The sequence below is a fragment of the Harpia harpyja genome, chromosome 13, assembly GCF_026419915.1.
Source record: "Harpia harpyja isolate bHarHar1 chromosome 13, bHarHar1 primary haplotype, whole genome shotgun sequence".
Classification (NCBI taxonomy): Eukaryota; Metazoa; Chordata; class Aves; order Accipitriformes; family Accipitridae; genus Harpia; species Harpia harpyja.
In genome coordinates this window covers 17,799,169-17,824,188 of record NC_068952.1, presented here as the reverse complement: position 1 = coordinate 17,824,188, position 25,020 = coordinate 17,799,169, and the positions used below count along the sequence as shown (strand labels likewise).

The window sequence follows — 25,020 nt, the reverse complement described above, 5'->3', positions numbered from 1 at the left end:
CTACACTGATACCCCACTTGAGACTATCATGTAGTGACAGATGCAAGGGAGAATTAAATTCTCTGTCCTGGGGCTCAGCCTTGCCTAGCCAGGATTAACCCAAGTGTAATTGCCCTGGCTGGGGGATGCTGGTGGAACCATAGGGACATTTCTGTCTTACTGATGCGTTGCGTATGCAGGAACATGGCAGCTGCACTTCAAAATATTACTCCCATGAGGTGAGCACTGCTTTGATGCAGCAGCCATCACCATGAAGTCACTGTTCAGGCACAAGGCTGAACACTGGTTTATATGCTATACTCCTACACAAAGGACAGGTGAGGAGATTGGTGGATGGCGTAAGTTTGGCCACAGTAAAAACTGACCACAGGAAAACAGCATTCAGAGAAGGCTTGATGAGATCACTTCTGTTAACAAAATGCACCTCAGTACAGTCAACAGCATGGCCTTTTAACTGGGAAAACGGACTGAAATCCTAGCCTGAAAACCAAGTGGACTGCATTGTGCAAAACAGCCACTCCCAACAGCTTTATTATCCTGGAGAAGGGCTGAAAATGAACTACTCCTTCAAAGCTGCAGTACAAGGCCTTCAGCCAAGAAAGCTTTTCCATGCACCATGGAAGGGACAGCAAACAGATGATTTGCCTTCCACATACAGCCCTGGAAAGGCTGACAGTGGGATATGTTGCCACTCCACTGCCCATGTTTGCTGAAGGAAACACTTGATTGTGAGAGACTGCAGAGGCACCAGTTTATCAGAGAGAAGACAAGAGAGGACTCAAGCATGGCATGTGAATAGCTGCCTGGGGAGAAAATATTGGCCCTGAAATACTCTCTAGTCTACCAGAGTCATAGCAAGATTGCAAAGCTGGGAAACTCAGGCCAGACAAATGCAACCAAATGTAACTAAAGGGCAATTTAATGGTGTAGGCGATCAACTGCTGATTGAACTAGTAAAGAGTATTGGGTGCAACAACTCTCAATTTTATGTAAATACAGGCTTCTCTTTTCCAAGAGAAAAATGTCTGTGTCCAAGTCTCATTGATAAGAATTCCCCTTAAGTTCCTTTACAAGGCCAACCTGGAATATTTTACATATTTGTTAGCTGATACTGCTGCAATTTGCTTAATACATACAAGGGGCTTCCTGGATCATTGAATCCAGTCTAAAACTGCAGGTACCAAGTTCATTCTTGTTACCTTTCCAGCAGTACTTCCCAACAGAAAATGCTTTATGATGTATTTTTTGAGAAAGACAAAAAGTCCCACTGGAAATAGCAGTGAAATACGCATTTAAGAGATCCTAAAAGCAAAAGCAAAGCCATTTGTTTTGTTTAGGCTTCTATGGCTAAAGCTTATAAGAAGTCTCTAAAGCTATCACATCTTGGGTTTTTAAGTATAACAGCCAAAGCACAGCTTGGGATCCGAATGCAGTCCAAATGGCTGAACTATCCATTTGTCTGTTTTCCAATGTACTCTCTTCAGTCTCAGAGTTGCAGCCCCCCCTAGCAAGAGTAAATCTTAGTCATAATTGTTCAGTGTGAATTTGATCAGCTTCATGAGGACTACTCATGGGTATAAAGATTATTCATGTGAGAGGTACATGACTGAATCTTTAGCTAAAGAGACTAAGGCCTAAGGAAATCAATGATTCCAGCCTGTAAGAGACCATTTCTCTGCTGCTATGTAAATATCTTGATTTTTGTGTTTGGTCTGCTGCTCATTAGCTAAAGCAACAAGGAATTACTAATAATCCCTCAAGGACAACTTGTATATAGACATGCATCATTCTGTACATACACTTCTGGTGTTTATAAAGTTTATGTAAATGCATACAGAAATTGGGGAACAATACAAGCTTCATCAGTCTGCTGTTGTGACTGTTGCCATCAAGCATGCTGTCCTTCCCTTCAAACACAACCTCTATGGACATTACAGGTGAAAGATAAGTACAGTCTTGGGATAACATTCCCAAGACAGTTGTACAGTGGTATCATAACTAGGACAATATCCAAAGGGTCTGGAAAGGAAGAAAACCCAACCTGGTAACTTTCACACTTTCTGAACTTTTCATTTTAGAGGGGAAGGAGATGAGAGGGAGGGAACAAACAGGGAACCTAGCACTGTTTAAATGCAGATTTATTAGGACAAGGGAAGGGAGAAAGATGCTACATCCTTCAGTCCTTTCCTTGCCCTGTTAGGACCAGGCTATGCTACTGGCATGCAACCACAGCATATGATAGAGTCTTAGCCGTGTGCCTTTCCTTGGCTTACTCAGTTCAGGACTGTGTCACCCCCCCACATTCCTGGGTGCCAACTACTGCAGACTCTGAGCAATAACTCATGGATGCTCAGCACCCGGGGTGGGGGGCGGAATCTGCCCTCCATTCTGGACATCTGAATAAGGATAGAGATGTTTAGGCATTACAAATCAGAAACCCTTGGTTCAAACTGCTTCTTCCATCTTAAAATATTGAGGTTTTGTTTTGTTGGGTTTTTTTGTTTTGTTTTGTTTTTTTTTAAATCATGGCTATTAAAATCTTGCACTTTTTTTTAATCACAGCTAGAAATATTACTTATGTTTCTTTTTAAACAGTACTGTTTATTACCCTTTCTGCAAAATAACTTAAGTATCTAGACAATTAAAGAAGATAACTGCATCTCCATTATGAAATCTGAACTTGTTAGACAGTGGAAAAATCCTACCTGTGCTGTAAAACATTATATACCATCTGCCACATCTGCAACATATGTCTGCATGTCACCAGAGCCTCTTCAGGTCCTTTATGTATCCATTCCAGTTTTACTTTGGTGAAGAGTAAGCTGCAAGATGAAAAAGAATAATTTCTGTTTTATTGGCATCTCATAAATGTGGAGAATCAGTATCACTCTAGCGAGATCCTGGCAGCCAGCATTTTTACTTGCCTTGTATGTGCAGCAATAAAAGAAAACACTGTAGCACAAAACATTTCATTTGGCTCAACTTTGATTCCCCACAAGGAGACGAGAGGATTAACAATCTTCCTCAGCTGCAGTCAAATTTGCGTCACAAAGCTGGCAGGACAGTGTTAAAAGCAATGCATTGCAAAGCTAACAAGGTGAAACATAAAATGAATCTCATTTTATTTTGGACAGCATTAAAAACAGAATAAAAACGAATTGCCTTAATACATATGCCAGGCTCTTTTCTTGGTCTGGCATCTTCTTATAGCACTGGCTTATATAACAAATTTCAGACAAAAACCCCAACACACTTAATACACGCGGACAATTATGTAACGCTTCACAGGAAGGAAATGCCTTTTTTTAACCTCAGCTGGCAATCATCTCATCCCCCTAGGCAAGACAGCTGATAGCCCTTGTACATTCTTGTTCTAGGTAGTGTAACTCCTGCTACTATTCTTATACCTAGAGAATATGTACTTGCACAGACCACTGGAATTCAGCAGAATTAGGTCAAACAGAGGTTAGAAGACAGGTTCGGCAATGACACAACCTACCACTTGCTGCTAGCATGGCTTTTAACACCATCCTTCACAACACCCATTATATTTTTTTAACTGCCAAGATGATTGAATTTATTTCTGATTTACTAATGTAAATTTACTTCTCTGCTTTAAATGTTTTCATTTTGAATTAGCTCAATATGGCTAGCAATTAATCCACTGGATGCACATATATGTACATATATGCATACAACATTAACAGCTGAATGTTGAAAATCCTAAAACCAGTTTTGTGGATGTGACTTGCAGGTTCCTGGGGAATCCAAACAACTTCAGAAAGAGAGAACAGCAACTGCATAGATGACGTTAGAGAAGACTTTGCAGCTGAGTAAGAGATCCTTCACTTGCAATAATTAGAAATCTGCAGCCAAGACTCTGGTGCATATCTACAGTAATGTGCTAAAATGGTAGTCCCATTCTGCACTAACAAACATTAGAGGTTTTTTCCAGGGGGGCAGGAAGGGAAGTCACCAATATGTAGCCCAACTGTATCCACTGCTATAGCGAAGTCTGCTCATGGCTGCAGCTACAGTTTGACCTCACAGGACAAGCATTCAACTAAATTTCCCAGGTACAAACTTAGGCTAGGAAAGGAAGATCGAGATTCATAATCAAGGGAATTTGTCTTTGTCTTTTACTATTTTATATCCCTACTCTATGTTTACCTTTGATTTTCTTGTTACTGATCTGAGCAAAACAAATACTAATTAAAAACATCCCCTGCTCTTAAAGATGCTGACCCCCTAACTGGAAGGAAGTGCCCTTATTATGATTCAGGTAGTTATTTTTGGGCTAGATCCATGGACTGATCAAAAATTTTGCTGGGACAAAGAATATAACAGTAGACGCACTCTTAATAAAAATGAGACTGAATTCTAAGGAGTGGTTAGCAATGGAAACTGGTCAGTGATGCATGCTGCTCTGTATCCCTTAGTTAACTGGGCTCATAAGAACAAAGCTTGTTTTAATACAACAGAATATAGAATCAGTCACTCAGGGGCAAGGAATACATACCACATTAGAAAGATGGGAGGTTATACCCTGGAGTGCAACAGTATTATAAAAGATAGCTTCATGAACGTGAGCTTCCTAATAACAATGCAGTTAAGAGGTGAAGCAACCCTTAGCATCCATATACGGAAGCACAATCAAGTAGGAGCTGGAAGATGTGGTTATTCCTGTTCACAGCATCAGCAAGACACTTACTACAATCCTGTTTCTAGTTAACTCCAAAAGATGACTAAAAATGGGATGAGGTTCAGAAAAAGGTTATGGCAAGTGATCCAAGGGCTAGAAAAACATATTTCGTCACAGGCTTAAGAAGCTCAGTTTATTTGGTTTAACCAGGAAGCAGCCAAGAAATTATTTTGCCCCAGCCTGCAAGCATGTACACGGAGAAGTATCTAATTGTAGAGTCTTTGATCTAAAAGAAAAGGTATCAGAAAATCCAAGGATTTATTGGAAGCTGAAACTAGTCAAATGCAGATTTACAGATAAATGCAGACACATAACTATCAAAGAAAATAATCTTTGCAGCAGCTATGTTGTGTGCACAGTAAATTCTGTAGTATTTAAAGCCTTTTTAGCAAGACAGGATAACATCCAGAAAGCAATGGTAATGCACAAATAGAAGCTATGGGTTTGATGCATAGGCTTGTGAGCAAGCTTCTTTGGACTGTGCTGTGCAGAGGGGTGAGACTGCATCATCACCTTCCTTCTGGCTATTACTCTGTCGAAAATATTCTGCTAGTCCAAGAAACAACAACACTGAACAATCGATGCTATTTTAAGCATACAGAATATTTTTTAAACCACTACAAACTTTCAAAATGAAAGACCTTCTAAAGCACTGTATGACCCTCCTTGCAGCAGAAGAGTGGTGGTCAAGGAGCCTCAGGCCTAGAGAACAGTCATATTACATCCCTTATTAAAACTCCACGCTTTTCAATGCTCTAAGATACCACTCTTAATGAAATAGAAGAATATAGGAAAAAAGACTCTATTAGCAGCCAAACTACTATACAGGAGGGTTATATTAAGAGTTCCTTCCCCCTTTCACCTTAGTAGGGATACAGATGGCTTAGTTATCCGCAGGCAATTAAAATCACTACATACTGTATTTAAACATTGCGGTTAAACATTAAAAAGACAAGCACATCAAGTTCTTCTCTCCATTACTCTGCTGTTTACTGCTTACAGTGAGTATACGTCAACTTCTTTGGGTGAAGATGCAATGTTCTATCTCAGCAGAGAGAACTAGTGAAACATAGGAAAAAAGCTAATCTCTCACAAAAACATAATGAAGCGTCAGCACAGTATTATCACCATTCATAAGGCATAGACACACAAAGGTTAATAAAAAAAAAAAAATCACACAACTTTAGCAACTGTCTCTGCAGTGCAACACTACCAGATCTCGGATATATCACGCGCTGTTAGCTGTTGTGGTAGTTCACCTTTGCAGTAGTGCTACTCACATGATTGTGTAATAATATAATGAACCAAACCAAAGGCAAATAGGAAGAATGTAAGTGGCAAAAGGAATCAAACCATACTGACAGCAGTAGTGAACAACACAATTAAACATGATTATTAAAAGGTGGAAATACAATCAGTACATTAGGCCACATGTACTATATTCTGTTTGTGTCTCAGCTTCTAATAGGTTTTGTAACAGCAAAACTAGATAAATAAAAATATAGTGAAAACACTAAAGTAGGTGACACAGTATCACTTATCTCAAGCTTATTTTATTACTGAGATAGCACTCTTGCCACAAATAATTTGAAATCTAATGGGTATTGTGTCATATCAGTGTCTGCACACAACTCTAAGGCCTAAATAAAAGATACGTATGCACAGATCTCACCTCATCATATTTTCTTAATATCATTTTACTGTACTTTTGTATGATGCTTGTAATATTAAGCAGAGCAGACTCTTAAAGAGATTCAATGCATAAAAATAGCCCCAATATTATCAATACAGTCATTGGTAATTCCGTTAGCCTCTGAAAATGAAAACAGAGTGATTTGGGCTAAAGCAAATACATAAAATTGCTACTAAATAAGCATAGGAAAAGAAAGCAAAAAATCTACAAATCATTCTTGTAATGTGTATAAGTCAGGGACAGTAACAATAGAAAATAACCAGTGCTTATTCTTGATACTGGACTCTAAGCTCCCTCTCAGAAGAGGTTTTCTTCTATTGTGTACGTGGACAGTATGCAAAAGCTTCTATTCCCTGATGTAACGTCAGGTTACTGCCACAAGCAAACATACATAACTATCACAGTACTATTAACTCTGGCAAATTAGAATCTGTATACAGTTGACTTTGCTGAAATATGAATGTCTGAAAATTCAAAATTAGGTTTCCCAAACATCAAAATTCCAGCAGTATGACAGAAATATCACTGTAATATGCCACACATTGACAAAAAAAGGAGGGACTGCAATACTGGAAGGCCTATGAAAATTTTCAGCAGCAAGCAAGCTACTTCGGTTGTTTTCAGGAGGTATTCAACATTTGTCTTCATAAAGACTAATTTCGGCTGCTGATACTCACCATGTCTCAAGGTCTGGCCAAATACACCTACCGAGCTCTCCTGAGAGTCTTCTAATCCTACATGGCTAAATGCTCAGCCTTTAAGTTCTTTAATATTACCCATGAAGAAAAGAGGCAGTTCTTTCCTGAGGTTTAACAGTTAATACTTATTATCAGAAGGTTTCACATGTGCATATGGTATACCATAAATGCTTATGAGGACATCTGTGGAAGAAGTTGTAAGTTGCTCTGTTTAGTAATAACCTATTGACTACTTTATGGATGCTCTAAGACTGTATAAAGATTTATTAATCAGTTAATTATTGGAACTTTTCAAAGCTCCTTTAAATGGCATTTTTAGTATCAAATGTAGCTCTTTAACTACACGTTTATACAGCATCATAATGGAATCTCTGTGCCCTACCATCTGACAAGTGATAAATAATGCTAGTACTATAACAAACAATAACACATTCCACTCGTTTCAAGGTAGAGAGACTAAATTAGGAACAATGATTATTATGTAGTCATTTATCTATATGTTTTGCTATATATTTTGCCATTCACTGGCTGCTTATAAATCCCTCCAGTTTTTCAGAGCTTGTCAGCAGCTGCTCAAAGATCTACATGTCTTTGAGCTTTACCAGATCAGGGCCATCATTCCCCAAGTCTTTCATTATTTACCCAGATTTGCCTACCTACACACACAGCTGCTGGGTTATTTTGGATTTTGAATACAAAAGGAAACAAAACAAAACACCCAAACCAGCAGCAATATGTCCCAATTCACAGAGACAATTGTGTATATTAGCATGAAGATACTGAACTTCTGCAACTAATAGTTGTACTTTGTTTCTTTCTTTCATTAAATGACAGGATGCATATGCCTGTTTGTGTGTGTTTACAGACATTTGCCTGGAGAGAGAAACCAGAATCGTAGTCACAGCTCCAAGGACAGCAAATGCACTTTATCCAGTGACTGACTGATGGGGTGTTGGAGCAGCGCAGGTGCCCAAGTGCCACTGAACATCAGAGACCAGCTCACCCTCCTACCTCTTTGAAGCCCACATAAACATTCCATACCAGCTCCAGTGAAAAGCAGGGGAATGCCACAACCTGAATGGGTAGATGGCCTGAAGATACTCTCTGAGAAACTGTGAGGCATGGATTCAAACGCCCAACATTTTCATCACTGAACTCTTGAATTAGTTTCTTCCCCTTGGATACAAGGTGGATACAGGACATAGACTGATCTAACAGAGCTGGAAAGAGGATGGAGGAGACAAGAAGAATGATCAAAGTTTTGGAACGCTTTTGATATACGGAGATAGTAAACAGACTTCTCAGCCTGCAAAACAGGCTGAGAGAAGAGACGACAGGTTTATAAAATCATTAATAGCATGAAGAAAATCAGGAAATCAAAGCACTCTGTCTTGTTTCAATGAAAGAAGTAAGGAATATCCAATAAAGCAATCAAGCAGTGGATTTAAAATGAGCAAATGAAGTGCTTTTCCATACAACGCAAAAGTAAAGTGCAAACCCCATTGCTACAGGATGTTCTGGAGCAGACACATAAATAGGTTCAAAAAGGGATCAGACAAATTCACAGATGACAGGCCCATCAGGGGCATTAACACAACTTAATGCAAACTCTGGCTCCAAAAGCCTCTGAACCACTCAGCTGACAGAAGCGGGGATGACATATGAGGGGTAGGATCATCCTACTGCCACGTTTCTACCTGCTTTTCCCTGTGCATTCACCAGATACCCTGCTGAAGCCAGACAAGCCCTTAGTTTGATCAAGAATGGCCACTCTCACATTTTGATATGGTTGAAATATGATTGCAGCCCATGTTCTTTTTATAACCCAGATTGTCTGGTCTTGTTTTATCTGCCAGTATGAGAGGACAGTGTATTTGGAACTGTAGTATCTTCACAGCAAATTAGCTGCTCAGTTTACCAGTTGCTGAGTTTAGCTTCAGTGGCGAGTCACCTATACAAGCCAATTAGTTAATGTATACTCTTTCACCATAACCATTATGGTTTCATTAACCTTCCTAGAGCACCTGCTAAAGCCCTAGTGACATTATCAATAAGAAAAAAAGTTGGCAAAATTGGAAAGCTGCTTTTAATCTCCTGCATTTTTGTTGATAAAATCAACATCAAAGTTGCTGTCTTCTCAAATAACTCAGTGCTTCTTGCAGTCTCCTGACATTTAAGGGCACATTCTCTAGTTAAATTAATGCCAGCAATGCTGACTGCAACCTCCTTTTATAACTTCATACTGTGCCATGTTATCTATCACTTTACCTACAAAAATAAATTGATCATATACTTTTACAGACATACAGTCCTTTTTTTTTTTTTAATGGCTCCCTGCCCATTTATCCCCCAATATGAACAAAAAATAAAAACAGGGAGCCTAGTAGCATATCCAAAGAACTGTTGACTTCATCTTCCCAACCCAGGAAAACTAGCCGACTCAGAGTTGACATCTTAGAAGAATGTCCTGCTCAGAGCCCCAGTCTTGCATGACAACAGCAAGACAGCTAACTTTGTTCCATGAACTATGACTGCAACAGCACAGCACTGGGTGAGAACAGCTTCCAGAGAGGTAGATTCTAGGCTATTTAAAAGTTTACATGATGAAGACAATTTGTGAGGCTTAGTTTACGACATGAGGCACCTAGAAGGCTCTTGCTCGTAGAGGAGGGAAACAGAAGAAGAGGTGATCAGAAAAGCTAAGACTGCAGCCCAACCTGTCAGAGACTGCACAGCAAAAACAAAGGAGTGGCCACTGGCACGGCTCAAGCTCTGGGTGTTTTTTCTTGGACTGCCTCCTCCTGCAAGCTGCAGCTTGTACCTGATGGCAGAAGGGCCTCCTGTCAGTCAGGTGAAGGTCCGGCCGATGGACTACATTGCATGTCTCTGCATGGACCCAAACATCACTTCCCAAGACAAACATGTTTGCAGCCAGTCCAGCAACCTCATGCACCTATTTCAGCATTCAGGTCCATCAGATTCACTCGTGATACAGAGGGCAAATATCAGTCAATGTTGATGTGGCCCATCCCGAAGCTGCCACTTATATTGGAAGGAGGTCTTTTAACAAACCCCCTTTATCTGCTAAACCCAGGCAGGTTGTCACTTGAAGGAAAAACAACAATTAATTAATAGTCTGCTGAAAGAAAAAGCACACTGATTTGCTGGGGGTGGGGAAGCACTGAAAGCCTTCCTTGTCTTCACCTTCTTCAGAATCAAGCCATAACTAGTCATACCCAAGAAAAGAAGGCACAAAAAAAAAAAGGTGATCAGAATCATTATCTCCTTTCCTTTTAGTTAGATCGTTCATTTTGAATCCCAGACTTGTGGTATTTTGCTTTTTGTTAAGAATGCAGGAATCAAGCAAATTGTTAGCAGAGCTGATAAAAACTCTTCTCTCACACTGTGTTATGTAGGATCCTTTAGGTGATACACCTGGAAAGCGTTTTTATCTTCCTCTCACCCTGATGAGGAACTGGCAAGAAAATGAATTTGTGCCATCACAAATCATATGTATTTCAGTCCATATCATTCCTGAATAAAGACAAAAATAATTTTCACAATTATAAGTTTTACAGCAAAACCTGGAAAAAAGTTTCTGGTTTTGCTATGCAGAGTGTTTACGTCAACTTTTTATATGTAATTTCCCTCTCCAAGCACAGTGCATTAGAATTTCCCTTGCAACATTTCAGAAGATATTAATCTGAGGTTTAATTTGCAAGTGACCCCCCCACATTTTGTTGTGAATTGTTTTTTCTCTGACAGGCTCCAATTACACAGAGTACTCCCCATTGCACTGGACACTGCAGGAGCATATCTGAAAGCCAGGACCAGGTCTCAAGCATCCAAGGCTAGGAGCTTAGAGGTCTACCTCCTATTTAATTTCAATCATGAATTCAGTAGCAGTTCAATACATAGCTTCTCCAGCAGATGCGAGCCCTGGCACTTAAATTCAGGTGACTCTGTGGTGCAGTATCTCATTTATGGGTGGAAACGGACACCTACATGGCAACATGCAAATGTCAGTGCAATCTCAGAGGTGTAGTGGAAACTGTGGTCCACTGTATTTCACCCGTGGTGGCTGTGTGGCCAACATCCCATAGACATGGGAGAGCCATGCTCTGTTTCTTGCTCTCACATGGCTTCTTGGCCAGTCTTGGTCAAGTCACTTCAGCTCCTTGTGCTTCAATTCTTCTAACTGCAGAGCAGATAACGGGAATGACCTTTGCAAAGCATTCGGAGAACTAGGTTCTTCACCATTGCCTTCCCCATATCCTTTACATTTGATCTTTTAATACTGGTGCTCTCAATTTTAGAGTTATTTGTGGACAGGAAGGAAAGCAGGTTGAGTTCCTCCGTAACTGACATCACTTTTAAAACATCTTCTCATCTGTTGGGCTTGGTTCTTCAGAATTTCATCAGATGTGCCCCCGGGTAAATCCAGCCAGCTCTGATTAAATAGGAATTAATTTGGAAGGGCAGAGCTGAGAACTATCGTGCTGTCACAACGACTGGAATAACTCTTGATTTACAGAAACGGAAAAGGAAGCAAGGCCTAGGGTCTCTAATTGCTGAGCTGAGATCCTGCCAGACAATAAAAGAGTATTAACAGGACTAAGCTGAATTACTTAATATGCTGCCAATATTCCTTTCCCCAAAGACTGCAGAACTGGATGCTTCACTTACACTTCTAAACTGTTGTATTTTTCAGAAAAGCTTCTAGGACATGCAGTTTAGGCAGCTTTTAGAGGAAAGGATACCAGGACTCTGGCTAATAAAGTAACATTCAACATCAACCTCCAAGTCACCTCAATCTGCAACCAAGAACACACCTTCTGTCTGCAAAGGTATGTCAGAATCCTGATTCACATATTTAAAATAGAGTAAAATACCTCCTAATTAACCTAGTGTCAAGGTAATAAAAAGTGATAGCATATTGATATTATGGTTGCATAAATTATGCAACAAAACACAGTAAAGCAGAAGCCCCCGAGAGGATTAATAAAACATTTTTACCCAACTTGACACATTTATGAAATCTCATGTGTTACTGATTGTCGTGGTTTAACCCCAGCCAGCAACTAAGCACCATGCAGCCGCTCACTCACTCCCCCCCCACCCAGTGGGATGGGGGAAAAAATCGGGAAAAGAAGTAAAACTCATGGGTTGAGATAAGAATGGTTTAATAGAACAGAAAAGAAGAAACTAATAATGATAATGATAACACTAATAAAATGACAACAGCAATAATAAAAGGATTCGAATGTACAAATGATGCGCAGTGCAATTGCTCACCACCCGCCGACCAACACCCAGCCAGTCCCCCAGCGGCGATTCCCCGCCCCCACTTCCCAGTTCCTATACTAGATGGGACGTCCCATGGTATGGAATACCCCGTTGGCCAGTTTGGGTCAGGTGCCCTGGCTGTGTCCTGTGCCAACTTCTTATGCCCCTCCAGCTTTCTCGCTGGCTGGGGATGAGAAGCTGAAAAATCCTTGACTTTAGACTAAACACCACTTAGCAACAACTGAAAACATCAGTGTTATCAACATTCTTGGCATACTGAACTCAAAACATACCAGCTACTAGGAAGACAATTAACTCTATCCCAGCTGAAACCAGGACATTGATACTTGGAGCCAACAGTCTGAAACTGCATCACCCCCCCACTGTATTAGTAAATTAGAACCACACGAAATTTGGCTTTGCTATAAAAACAATAGGCTTACTGTAAAACAAGCTTTTCTTTTTCAAAATGCATTATGCAATGTTGTTAATCAGACCTCACTTTTTCTATCATTTTATTTTGGACAATATTATTTATGCCACTTTGGCACTACTCCAGCAAAACACTTATAAAAGGTCTTCATCTTTAAGCACATGAGGTCCTGCTGAAGTGAACAAGAAGTCAATTATTCCTTTCCTTAAAACAGCTTGTGCTTAAGAACCTTGGTAGATCCAGCTCTTTATGAGAAGAAGGATTATGAGAGTCTCCCCTAACTGCTTAACTTTGCAGAGGACAAAGCATAAACGCGAGTAACACAAGAAGGGCCAGAGTCTGCCAATATTTAGTGCTCATTGTCTGTGTGTCTCAGCAGAGGTGAAAAAGATGGAAATCAATCTGCCAAACACCACTGAATTTCACTACAGGATACTGGTTCTGGGGCATGTGTGGGCATGTTTCAACCTATGTTCTGGCTAAGACAACCCACCATATACTTATGACAGTTCAGAGGCAGTGCTTTTTATAAGATGAACTTGTTCAGTAAGATACGGAGGAGCAGGTTTCTATGCCAGCCTGAAAAAAGATGGGGAAAGACATGCTTAAAAGGTCAAAGAAGCGACAGAAGCGAAGACAGACAAAAGCTCCTTCATTTCAGAAAAAAACCCCACATAATCTAGAACAAACCTGTGTTGTGATACGTATTCAGAAAACTGCTGGCTTCACCGAAGAAAATCCTATAGAAAGAAATAGATATTTTGCTACCAGCAGGAAACACATTTGTCTAAGTCTGCAAACCAAAACCATGATGTAATTGCAGTCTGTTAGCACCAGCTGAACACAGCACAGTAACAGCAGCAGGAAGACACAGGAGCATGACCTTTAACGCAGAGCTAGCAATCAGTGTACAGACTCGGGTCTGTACTTCAACAGACAGATGTGCTGAAGATCATGCTACTGCAGTTTCACTCAATCCTTTACTGGCACAATTAAGTTAACCTCACAAAACCTGTGCTTACCATTTGGCTTGACATAGCACACTGACTTACAAAAATTAGACAGACAAAATTGTATTCATGGTAGTGCTGGGTTGCTTTTTCACCACAGACTGTTTTTGGAGATGCACTAAATTTCCTTATGAAGCTCCTTTATAGTTCCTTTTCATCCTGTACAAAGCTAATTGCAAGGTCAAGACTTGGAGCCCTTAATTCCTGTCAGGTTTGGGACCATGCAGACTGGCTTTGGCAACGACGGCACTTTTTGTCATGTTGTTACCCTCCCATACAGTACAGGTTCCCCACAGATGTCAGGCCAGCCGGCTGAACTGATGTCGTGATAGCTTTCCTTAACCATTACTCTGAGACAAAATCAAACTCAGGATATAACAGTGAACCGCTCTGTATGTTTCCAGTCATATTGAAAGGCGTCACCATGATTTAAATACACACTGGAAGCATAGTCCAACTGACTGTATTTTTTAATAAATCCAGCTTGTTCAATATATGTAGACACACTCTTCTCCGAGATAAGGTATGTGTGCAGCCATGTAAACATTTCAGTTTAACCTAAATATTTTTTGTTTTCGTGGCACAAATATAATTAAACATAAAACAAATCTTTGGATTTTTTTTCCTAAAAATTTCCCAACTATACACTTCAACCCAAGGATACTGCCTACTTACAGAACCCAGTTCCACAGCTTGCATCCTTGACTATTACTTCAGCACAAGGTTTTCCTAGCAGAGACCTGTGCTCAGTTCAGCTGAACACTAATACAGTTCAGGATCGTGCAGGCTGTATTTTAAATGTGAAGCTTCATTTCCTAGCCTTGCTGGAAATTGTAACTTCAATGTTGCACATATGACTCCAGCAGGTGCACCCTACACTGTAAAAATAAGCTGAGTCACTGCTCATGAGTAACAAAGAAAAATCAGCTGTCTCTCATTCTGTCAGAAATACCTAACAAATTTCAATTAGAACTGCCAACAAAAACTAAAAGCCTCAAGACAAAGGTGAGAAATACATGCACTGCTAAAAAAAACCTCAAATAAAAAGAGAATCCATAGCAGATTGAGCCTAAAATCAGATTAATGGATTATTTTTCTGCAATATCTATTACATCCCAATATGACAAATCTTCCAGATGTGCTGATTAAAGATGACACAATATTATAGATCGCAAGCACTGCATGTGTGATTAAAGAGAATCCTTTGGGAAAACATGTATAGTTACTACATTTGAAATGTTCAAAAATAGCAATATTTAGCCTTCTTTCAATAACAGCCTGAAAACACAGCTCAGTGTAAAATTGCAAATACAATTTAAATGATGGATAGAATAAAACAGGCTTGACTGTTCAAAAACAGGTCTTATTTATACAGTACAGTGCAGGTGATAGTATCAGTTGTATAGTTGTGGTTCTTCACCCACAGACTACTGGAAGGTTGGGGTTTTTTTTCAGAGAAACAGTCCAGCACTTAGCAACCACTGACCTTTACATATTTTTAATGCCACAGTGCTTTATAAAACTGAACTCTGTTCCAAAATTTAGAGCTAATAGCTGCAATGAAACAGGTAAAAGGAACTAAACATTCAGGGCCAGAGAGTAAGCTAAAGGAATCAGCTCTGTTCAACGGAAATGAATGGATTTTCATCTTTTTAAACTAGCTGGGGAGCTGGCACTCAAGCTTCAAGTCAGAAAAGCTCAGGCGGGCTGTCTTCAACTCCCTAAAAATGAGCATGCATCAGATAAACACAGAAATGAAGTGCAGGGTCAGTGCAGTTTGATCAGCTTGTACCAGCTGACTTCCTACTTTATCCCTTTAAATAAACCATTCATTTGCAGAATTCTAGCCTGCAAGTTGAAAAAAAAAAAAGAAAAAAAAAAAAAGAAATTAGTTGCTCGAAACGTTCCAGTGACTAACCAAAAAAATCCCCAAACAAACCCCACTAAACCACCCCCTGTTCAGTTCTTCCATAGGATCCTGCAAATGAAAAAAAGAAATGAACAGAAGCTATGATGAATAGTAAGTCCCAGCCTTTCATAGGGAAAAGCTTTATACTTTCCCTTCTCCTTTGTGGAAAGAAACCTGTGAGGAAATGCCTGCCTTCTGCAGGACTGCCAGTGCCAATTGGCAGAGCAGCCCTGCAGCAGAGCTGCAAGGTGCCCGAGGTCAAACTCTGCATCTCTGTATCTCAGCCAAGAAGGGGGACAGAAAGAGGCTGGACTGAACTCCTTCACACCTGCTCCTGCTGACAGAACACAATGAAATCCCTGTGTTTATTCTATTTCACATGTCCTATTAATTCAGTACAGAGCTCTCTGCAGAGTAAGAGATCGGAGCACACTAGGATAAATGAGAAGTGTGTATTTATAATCTCTGCCATCTGATAAGTTAGCAGCATGTACCAGTTTTTCCTTGAAATAAGTCTGAAGGGGAGGAACAGATGTCAACCTGAAAGCATAAGAGTATTATAACTGCCCTGTGTTTTACCACTAAGCATAAAAAAAGCTTTGCATTTATTTATGCCTCTACTTTCCCTCTTAAAAGGCCATCGTGCAAGGCAGCTGTAATTCAGAGTGCACAATCTAATTTCTATTTCCTTTCTAAACCAATATATCCAAAACACAGGTATAGCGTTCCTCTCTATTCCCACCACACCAAAGGCATTGTATTTGCATTATTATGTCCACACCTTTCCTGAAGTACCTTGCTGAAAGGATATCCAAAGTCACTGTGCAGAACCCCTTACTCCAAGGCAACTGAAAGCACTCAGGCTCTCTGCTGACCTGATTGGTAGTTTTGCCTCTGGAAGGCTTAACAGAGCCTGTCATTATGTATGTGATATATGCTACCATAATTAATTCCCCTCAGGGAACAACATCCAGAGGAAGCACGGTTCAAATACACAGCATGCACCTGAAATTTGACATTTTGAATCAGATTCCCAATACCTAAGATGCATCCATGGAAGATCTGACATTTTTATTTTCCTTGAGTGGAGATACATGGCATAACTAAAACCTGTCATAGAGACTGGCTTAAAAACTGTTGAAACATACAGATAAAAGTCAGTGTTCTTTGCTCTTGAACAAATTTGATTTAATTCATTAGAAATCCAGAAGGTGTTTAAAATTACCATGTGCCATTTAATATAAGATGAAGTAATAGCTTCCTTCAGCCTTAGTGGAAAAGATTCAGAGCTGTAATCCTTTTTCAAATAATTACCATGTTCACCAGGCTTCAGCATAAGATGACTCCAAGCAGAAGAGAAATGGAGAGACTGGATATGAAAGCCTCAGTATATACACGCACTAAGCTGAATGGTGATGAGAGCACTTTGCAGGCGTTTGTCAAGTCACAGGCCTGAATTATGCTAAAATTAGAACTGCAAGGGAAGGGCTAGAGCATGTGAAAGTACCAAGTCCATCTACCACCTAAAAGGGTCTTTGGAGAAAAAAATAAGTAGGGAGGGTGGGTAGGGATGCTGACTGGGTGAGGCAGCTCCTCAAAGCTACAGCAGTGAATTAATGCTTTCACACATATAACCTGTGGTTTTGACTCAGCTCTGTGTGGCTACCCAGGGAAATGAGCTTGTGGAGAGGGGAAAGTTAGTAGCTGACATAAAGAGCTGGCACAGGTTACTGCTACCCCGCCTCATGAGGCATGCATGAGTATTTCACTTGTGCAATTCCAGGACAGTGCAACTATATCCTTACTCAGGATAAACTATAGTGTTTGTTACCCAGTGCTTAAGGAAATTCTGCATCAGTTTGCATGAATGATTCTCTCCAACAGAAATGAGGAGCGGCTGAGGGAGCTGGGGCTGTTTAGTCTAGAGAAGAGGAGGCTGAGGGGGGACCTTATCGCTCTCTACAACTACTGAAGGGGGGTTGTAGTGAGGTGGGTGCTGGTCTCTTCTGTCAGGTGGCTGCAGATAGGACGAGAGGAAATGGTCTCAAGCTGCGGCAAGGGAGATTTAGGTTAGATATTAGGAAAAATTTCTTTACTGAGAGGGTTGTCAGACATTGGAATAGGCTACCCAGGGAAGTGGTTGAGTCACCATCCCTGGAGGTATTTAAAAAACAAGTAGATGGGGTACTTCAGGACATGGTTTAGTGGGCATGGATGATGGTTGGACTCGATGATCTTGAAGGTCTTTTCCAACCTAAATGATTCTATGATTCTAAATGGCAACATAAAATCCAACATGCTGACTAAATAGTACTGCAAATTACATCTTTAAGGTCAGTTCCTGTACAGAGTATTCAGGACAGCACTCAGTAAATTTCTTGGACATCTTTTTCCTGGAGGCCCTAGAGAAGTTAGTAAATGCACAAACATGTGAGCTGCAGTGCACTTTTAGCATGAATGAGACAGAGAATGAATTAATTTGCAGAAACATCAGCTCTGCTGGAAGCTGACAGATTCCTTAATGCATCAGATTTGTGATTGCTTATGGCATGACTGATTTTTCTTTTTCCCTGTGTGTTTTTCTTCCGCTTTGTTCCTTATTTATAATGAGGTTCCACAGTAGCTACAGTTGACAGACTTGATATCGATACAAGCCCACCCATTAAATTTTCCCCAATCCCCTTCTTCTCCCACTCTATGCCAAGACCGCAGCTCTATCTGTCAGGTCTCTCCAAGCATAAATTTATTTTTCAGATAATACCTGCCATTCAGTCAGCCTCAATGCAGAATTTTTAGTGTGATTCCAGTTACCCATACAGTTTCATTTCTCCACTGAAAACTGTAAATAATAATGTAATGTGCCTGATTCACTCAAATCTGGTGAAGTCTGCTTCAGTGAACCCTGCAGACTGCCATCTCTTCTGAGCAGTTTGCTGTTTCCAATGGATACAAATTCTGATATTTATATTCAGAATTATAAACAATGGACAACTGAAGCGTCAAGTACAAAACCACCACTTTTGCAAAGCCACTGCATCACAACCACCGTAGTGCATAAATTCCCAAGTCCATAAAAGCTACCATCTAGACACTACTTAAGTTGTAGAACACATCATCTACTTGGTTTGCTCCGTAAAACAGTTCTGTAGAAGTTAACCCAGCAAAGACTAGCCTGGGAAATGGATTCAACTGAAACATTTCACCTCTCTCTGTAAGTTGTGTGTTCCCTCTTATTAAACCAGCTAATCACCTTGACGGGGTAGCCTGGCATGGCTTGGTACAGCTCTGCACCACTGCGAACTGCTCCATCCCAACTTAAGATACTGCACTTCACTGCGGGCAGCATCTGCAGCAGCAGATAGGAGAGGCTCTGTTCAGATATAGCACCCCTCTCTGCCTAAACTGTTTAACTGTAAGGTTCCCTGTGTAACCAAGAAAACACAGCCAGGGCACTGGACTCACCCCTCCCTCTCCTCTCCCATGGGCTGTGTCTCGGGACACATCCATGTGACAAATTTTTCTTTTGCTGCCATAAATAAAAGTTAAACTGCAACTTACCTTGTCAAATGAGTCATTCCACGGTTTATTTTTGCTACTCGGGAAGCAGGCCCAAATTACAAGAGTGAAAGAAATACTATGACTGCTCTAAGTTGTGTCTTCACTTGGGTCCTCAGCCAATTTTTCTTAAGTTTTAGAGTGCAGACCAGTCTCCAGAGCACCTACGACTACTTTTTATGAGCTCAGTGGACTGGCAGAAGAAGGAAGGCACAACCTTAGCAGCAGCGATTACAGCTACATCTCATGCCCCTCTATCCATGGAACTGAGCTACACCAGCTGCTGTATTGCAATCTGTTTTGAACACTACCACTACCCTGCAGGGAACTGTGATCTACCGTTTTGGGAATTTTGTTCAAGAGAATCCAAGGGATGAACCTGTCCAGTCCAGAAGCATTAGTCTGTGGACCACAAATCACAAGCACAGTTATGCAGGAGACATCGTGCAGAAACTGCTGTGCTCTTACAGCTGGTATGCAAGAACACAAAGTTAAATGCTCTCGGGAAAACAACACAAACTGATGTGACACAGAATGAAGCCTGAGACTTACTGCCTATGCTAATTAACTCATCCTATTATTAATTTATTAAAACAGAGAGAAAGGCAAAAGTTGAGTTTTTCATTAACAATCCTAACTAGAACTGTGCAGCAAAGATGGAAAACCCAGCCAGTTCTACTAATTTTAGAATGTTTCTGTTATGGGATTTAGTGCTGTAGCTGATTTAGGGGGAGTAAAAAAATATCTTTCCAGCCGTCAAATGAAAAGAGATGGATTCAGTTATATCTGGCCAGCTTTCCTTAACATGTTTGTGGCTGTGTGCTCCCCTCTGCCCCAATCTGACCTGTATTTCCCATAATCCTTATCAAGTGATAACCACCAGTGGTTGGATGTGTCTGGTTGTGATGGCTGCATCCAGCTTAAAAGTGGATTTGGGGGAGACAGATAACAACACAATAGCCAAGGGCTAATTTGAACAATGCGCCCACCTAACCACAGTGCTGGTTGATGTCCAACTCCAGCCAAATTTGGAAGAAGCTAACATCTGTAGTTGGTATGCAAATGTGACTGAGTCAATTATCTTACTCCATAAACAGTGGACAGTCCAGGGCCCACTGAGCTCTCCTACACGGCAGCCGGTTGCATGCCAGGATCTCCCCTTGAACAGAGATGCCTCTTAAGGTTACTCCTCGAGGTTGAGAGAATCGTGCTGCAACAGATTCTCGGTAAGCAGTTAACAGCATGCTAAACTTTGAAATCTTAGCTAAGTGATATAAAGGATTGGTTGTGCATATATAATCGTTTAGACATAAACTGTTGACCAAGTCTGGGACTAGGAGTGGATCCAGCCGCACCTAGACTCCTCTCTGAGAAGGAGTTCAGAATGCAAGGGGGTCTATTCTGAACCTCATAACTCAACGGGAGGGTCTCCCTGACAGTTTTGTCTGACCCTGTCCCCTGTGCAGTAAGTATCAAGTAAACCTTGCCATCAAATCTTGTTAAACCACTGTCGTGTTTACTATCAAACTTTGTTAAATCACTGTTTTATATCAATAAACATATTGCTACTTCTCTCTTATGACTGAAGTGCATCACTCCATCCACAACGTTGAACGAAATTGCTTTTATTTGGGTCTTTTAAGGTTACATTTGTCCCCTTAAGATTCATCCTTTTTAATACCCATCCCATCCTTGGTTAGGATCATTAATTTATTTTAAATTAAATTTAAACCCCAAGTTTTAATTAACTGAAAATATTAAGGAGCCCAAATCACATTTTTACATGAACACAGGTGTTAGCTCATATGATATGGTAAAACTCCAGCTCTGGTCTCTACATTCTGCCTCTCTACAACCATCTCACCACCTTCAACTGGCAGATTATTCTTCCTAACTTCCCAGCCTAATCTGATACATGCTATTGTTATTCCATGTTAAACAGCTGTTCTACTCTTCCCCAATCACAGCTGCATTTCACTGGTGTACAAAGTGATTACAAAATGTTTGATGCATCACAGGGCTGCTGGGAAGTTCAAACAGAGTATCATTGCAAGGAGCCTGGGGCTGAAATGGTTTACTACAGTTACACACCATCTAGGAAACGTGCTTTTGCAAAAGAACAGCTTTTTGCTTCCTGTCTGCTGGTGGACAAACAGCATCTTATTATGCAGAAGAGGTGAATTACTAGATTTTCTGATTTGCAGGAACAGCCCCACAAAACTACGTAAAAGCTTCAGATGGGTTTTCTACCTTCCCTCAAGTCCAAAGAACAGACTTTGGCTTTCTCTCACTCCGTTTTCCCTTCTATTTTCCACACCTCCGTTTCCTTGCCTACTGCTCCAAACACTCCACCACCAAATGGCTATAGAATTAGTAGGAGCAAGAAGCTGTTGCTTGAAAGAGGAAATACATGGAATGGGAGAATCCATTCCAGTGCAGTAATGCATTTAGTTTTATTGGAGGCTCATAATGTGCATTTATGTCTCATCCATTTGAACAGAAAGTTACTAAACTTTAGAAAAGACAATTATTCACAGACAATAGAAGAGAGGGTCAGGGATCACTTTTAAAAACTAGCATGTTTTTAGTTCCTGAAGCCAGAATAAGGAAACTCACATGCAGACTGTCCAAACGCAGTCATAGCTTTGGGGAGACAGAGCCAGGGCCCAGTACTGTGCATTCAGCTTGCTTCAGCAAATGCCATGCTTCCTTTAAAAATGTCTTCCTGATCCTCATAAAACATTGGTTTGGCAACAAAAAAGCTCTCCGCTGAAGTCTTATTAGACCTTTTTATTAATGGAATAATAATTCTTTCTGCCGTTATTTAATCAAGTCATCACTTTTAGGTTAGGATTTCTGTGAAAACCTAAAAGGGGCACGATTCCCTGGTTTCCAAGGGAGGCCGATTCCTGCAGGCCATGCTGAGACCCCAGTCTTTTACTGCACCTCCAACATGCGCAGATTTGGTTAAGCTGTGCTCATTACCACTAGCAGCATCCTTCATTACCTTCCTTACTCATTCTGCTATCACCTGTTACACATGCAAATGAGCATATAAGGCACAGAAACAAACAGTATATATTTATATACTCTTCACTTAAATGCCACAAACTGTCCCTTCCCAGGTGGTATGCAACCTCCTACGGATTTGCATCCTCTGCCCCGTCTCCCGTTGCAATCTGTCTCTGTTCCCCCCCACTAACCCTTCTCCCAGAGCCACCACCCTCATGGCAGTGCTGCTGCCATGTCCCCGCATGTCGTACCTGCTGCACCTGTGCTTGCTGTCCCACTGGCAGCTGCCAACCGCGGCACAGCATGGCTCAGCTCGGCTCTGCCTGCCCCCTCTGGCCTCGACTCAGCCAGCTGCTTTTAGGAAACTCGCAGAAACTTACTTATCTCTGGGGCTTCTAACACTGTCAAAACTTGTTTTAAATCAGCCAATATTTTCAAAAATGCTCAAAGTATAAAAAGCCCAACTGCATAATCCCCATTTCTCTAGGAAAATGAGTTAAGAAAGCAGGAAAATAATTAGAACATTTCCATTTGAAGGCAAAAGGAGCAAGTCCTTCCACAGGTTTTAGGACCCCCCCCCCCCAACCAAAAAACAAACAAAAAACCCCCCACCCCAAAAGCAAACAAATTAAAATTTCTAAATAGCTTTGAAAATACAGTAGTAGCTATTAAAATAGCATTGCACACAAAACTGATAAATATGCATATTTCAGGGCTGGATCAGAGACTGATGTCCTGCTCATTGGAAATATTCCTTCACTAGCTAGAAACTTTGTTTTGTTACTACAGTTACTCTCACTATAAGTGGCCCTGACTAAGGCATGAGGTATTTGTTACATAAAACCTGGATGCAACTGCAGCCTTAAAGTTCAGAAAGTACCAGCTCTGCACTCAGTCCCACTTGCAAATTCTGTTCCAAGCCCAAACTCGAAATGCTTTCACACTGATTAGGGCATACTCTTGAGCAACAGTTTAATGGCACTATTTAAGTGCTGAAAACATAATCAACATTGTTCACGATACACACTAGAACTGTGAAGGAATTTAGATGGACTGTGCGCTGACCAAGACGAGCAGTAACTTCCTCCCCAGACAATTATGCTGTTAGCAGTAGCTGTCATGTACAAGAGAAACTGGCAGTCGAGTTTAATAAAATTTTCTGAGAGGCTGTTGAATTTGATGGAAAAAAATGTTTGTAGCCAGTTAGAAGAGCACCAACTAGAAAAGACATATCCTGCAGCACTGTGATTTTTTGTTTTGTTACATTTTTATCAGGTTAGTTTGATAAAGTTTAACATCAGTAAGAAAAAAATAAATATCCTCTCTTCCTTGGCCTTTAACGTATTCTGGTTTCACAGAATTTTTTTTCTTGTTCTTCTGGGGGATATTTTCAGCCAGACAAACTGCTATTATGCATAATCTTGGAAAAGTGGCTTATGAGATCCCCAGTGAAAATAGGGAGATGACAGGACCTCACTGTTTAAGGTAGTCATCTGATGCTGATACTCCAGTACTATATGCCAGTCCAATTCAGGCTCTCTGCGCTGTTCTCAGCTGTATTTTTTCCCCTACTTGGGTAGGGTAAAACAGTGTGGCTTTCCTTCTCTTCAGCTTGAAATCTAGACGCTAAGCTTTTTCTTAAAAGGCCAACAGCCCAAGCAGAACCTGCTCACAAGCCACGATAAGCACTTACAAGTGCCAAGGTCAAAGTGCCAAGAAAATACATCCGTTTGTACACTTGTTTTCCTGCAGTAAGCGTTGCTCAGGTTGGGGCCAAGCCAATGACTAGGGATTTTTCTACTACAATACTGATACAGGGCTATTTAGTTAACTTCTGAAATGGCAGATATAGCCATTTATACTACATAGCTGAAGGTTTAAGCAAGTTGAACAGTACAGAAGACTGGAAGGGTATCTTTCTGTTTCCTTTCCTTTCCTTTCCCTTCCTCTCTCAGTGCCGACACCCTGTACTATTCTTAGTGTGCAGAAATCAGTGGTGTTAATTTCAGAGTTCACACATCAGAGGAAGCATTTAGAATTTATTCATTTGTGAGAACCTGTGTATGGCTTTGTCCTTAATGATAGAGCAAAACATTTTTTTTTAGCTGTGACATTATTTGCAACCAGTCTTACAGCTTATTACAGCCTCATAAGTGCTGAAGAGCATATCTGCCCTATCCTGTAAGAAACATGATTTCCTTAAGGTGCTGTTGGGATACAGAATTGCTTCATCAGTTCTTCGCTGTAATAACAGTGCTTGCAGTGACACCTAAAACCATGATTTCTGTCTCTCCCACGTCTTGCAACTAATCCCAGACGAATGTCCTACTCTATGTAGGCAAATAATGAGTACCTGCTGGAATACATAATTTGTAAGCGCTGCTTCTAGCTTTTCATGGCACTGCAACTTTACACTGTACCATTGCTTATACTGTGTTAGAGAAAAAATAAATTATTGTTCAGCTACAGTATTGCTTACATGCAGAATTCCCAGATTGAGTGCACATATTGCTATACCTTACAAAATGAGACACTGGCTCTGCCACGTGCAGGGGCCAATTAGATGAGATCAGAAGTGGATATTGCCATATCTAAAAATATAGTTTTTGCATCAGAAGTTTGCAGAAGATCTAGGCGGAGAAATGATCAAAGCCTAAATTAATACCTGATGCACATCCGATGAAAAAAACCACATTGCAGGGATTAGGTATGTTCTGAGCTG

General features: G+C 40.6%; 1 protein-coding gene across 7 annotated transcripts in view; it reads right to left on the bottom strand.

The window, feature by feature from the left end:
- The window catches only part of TTC7A (tetratricopeptide repeat domain 7A), a 184,818-nt gene that overhangs the window by 59,558 nt on the left and 100,240 nt on the right, over window positions 1-25,020 (bottom strand). For all 7 annotated transcript variants that reach the window (XM_052805960.1, XM_052805962.1, XM_052805963.1 and 4 more), the window contains one exon: window positions 2,706-2,822. In XM_052805960.1, coding sequence (XP_052661920.1) covers window positions 2,706-2,822 — 117 coding nt within the window. The remainder of the gene's footprint in view (window positions 1-2,705; window positions 2,823-25,020) is intronic.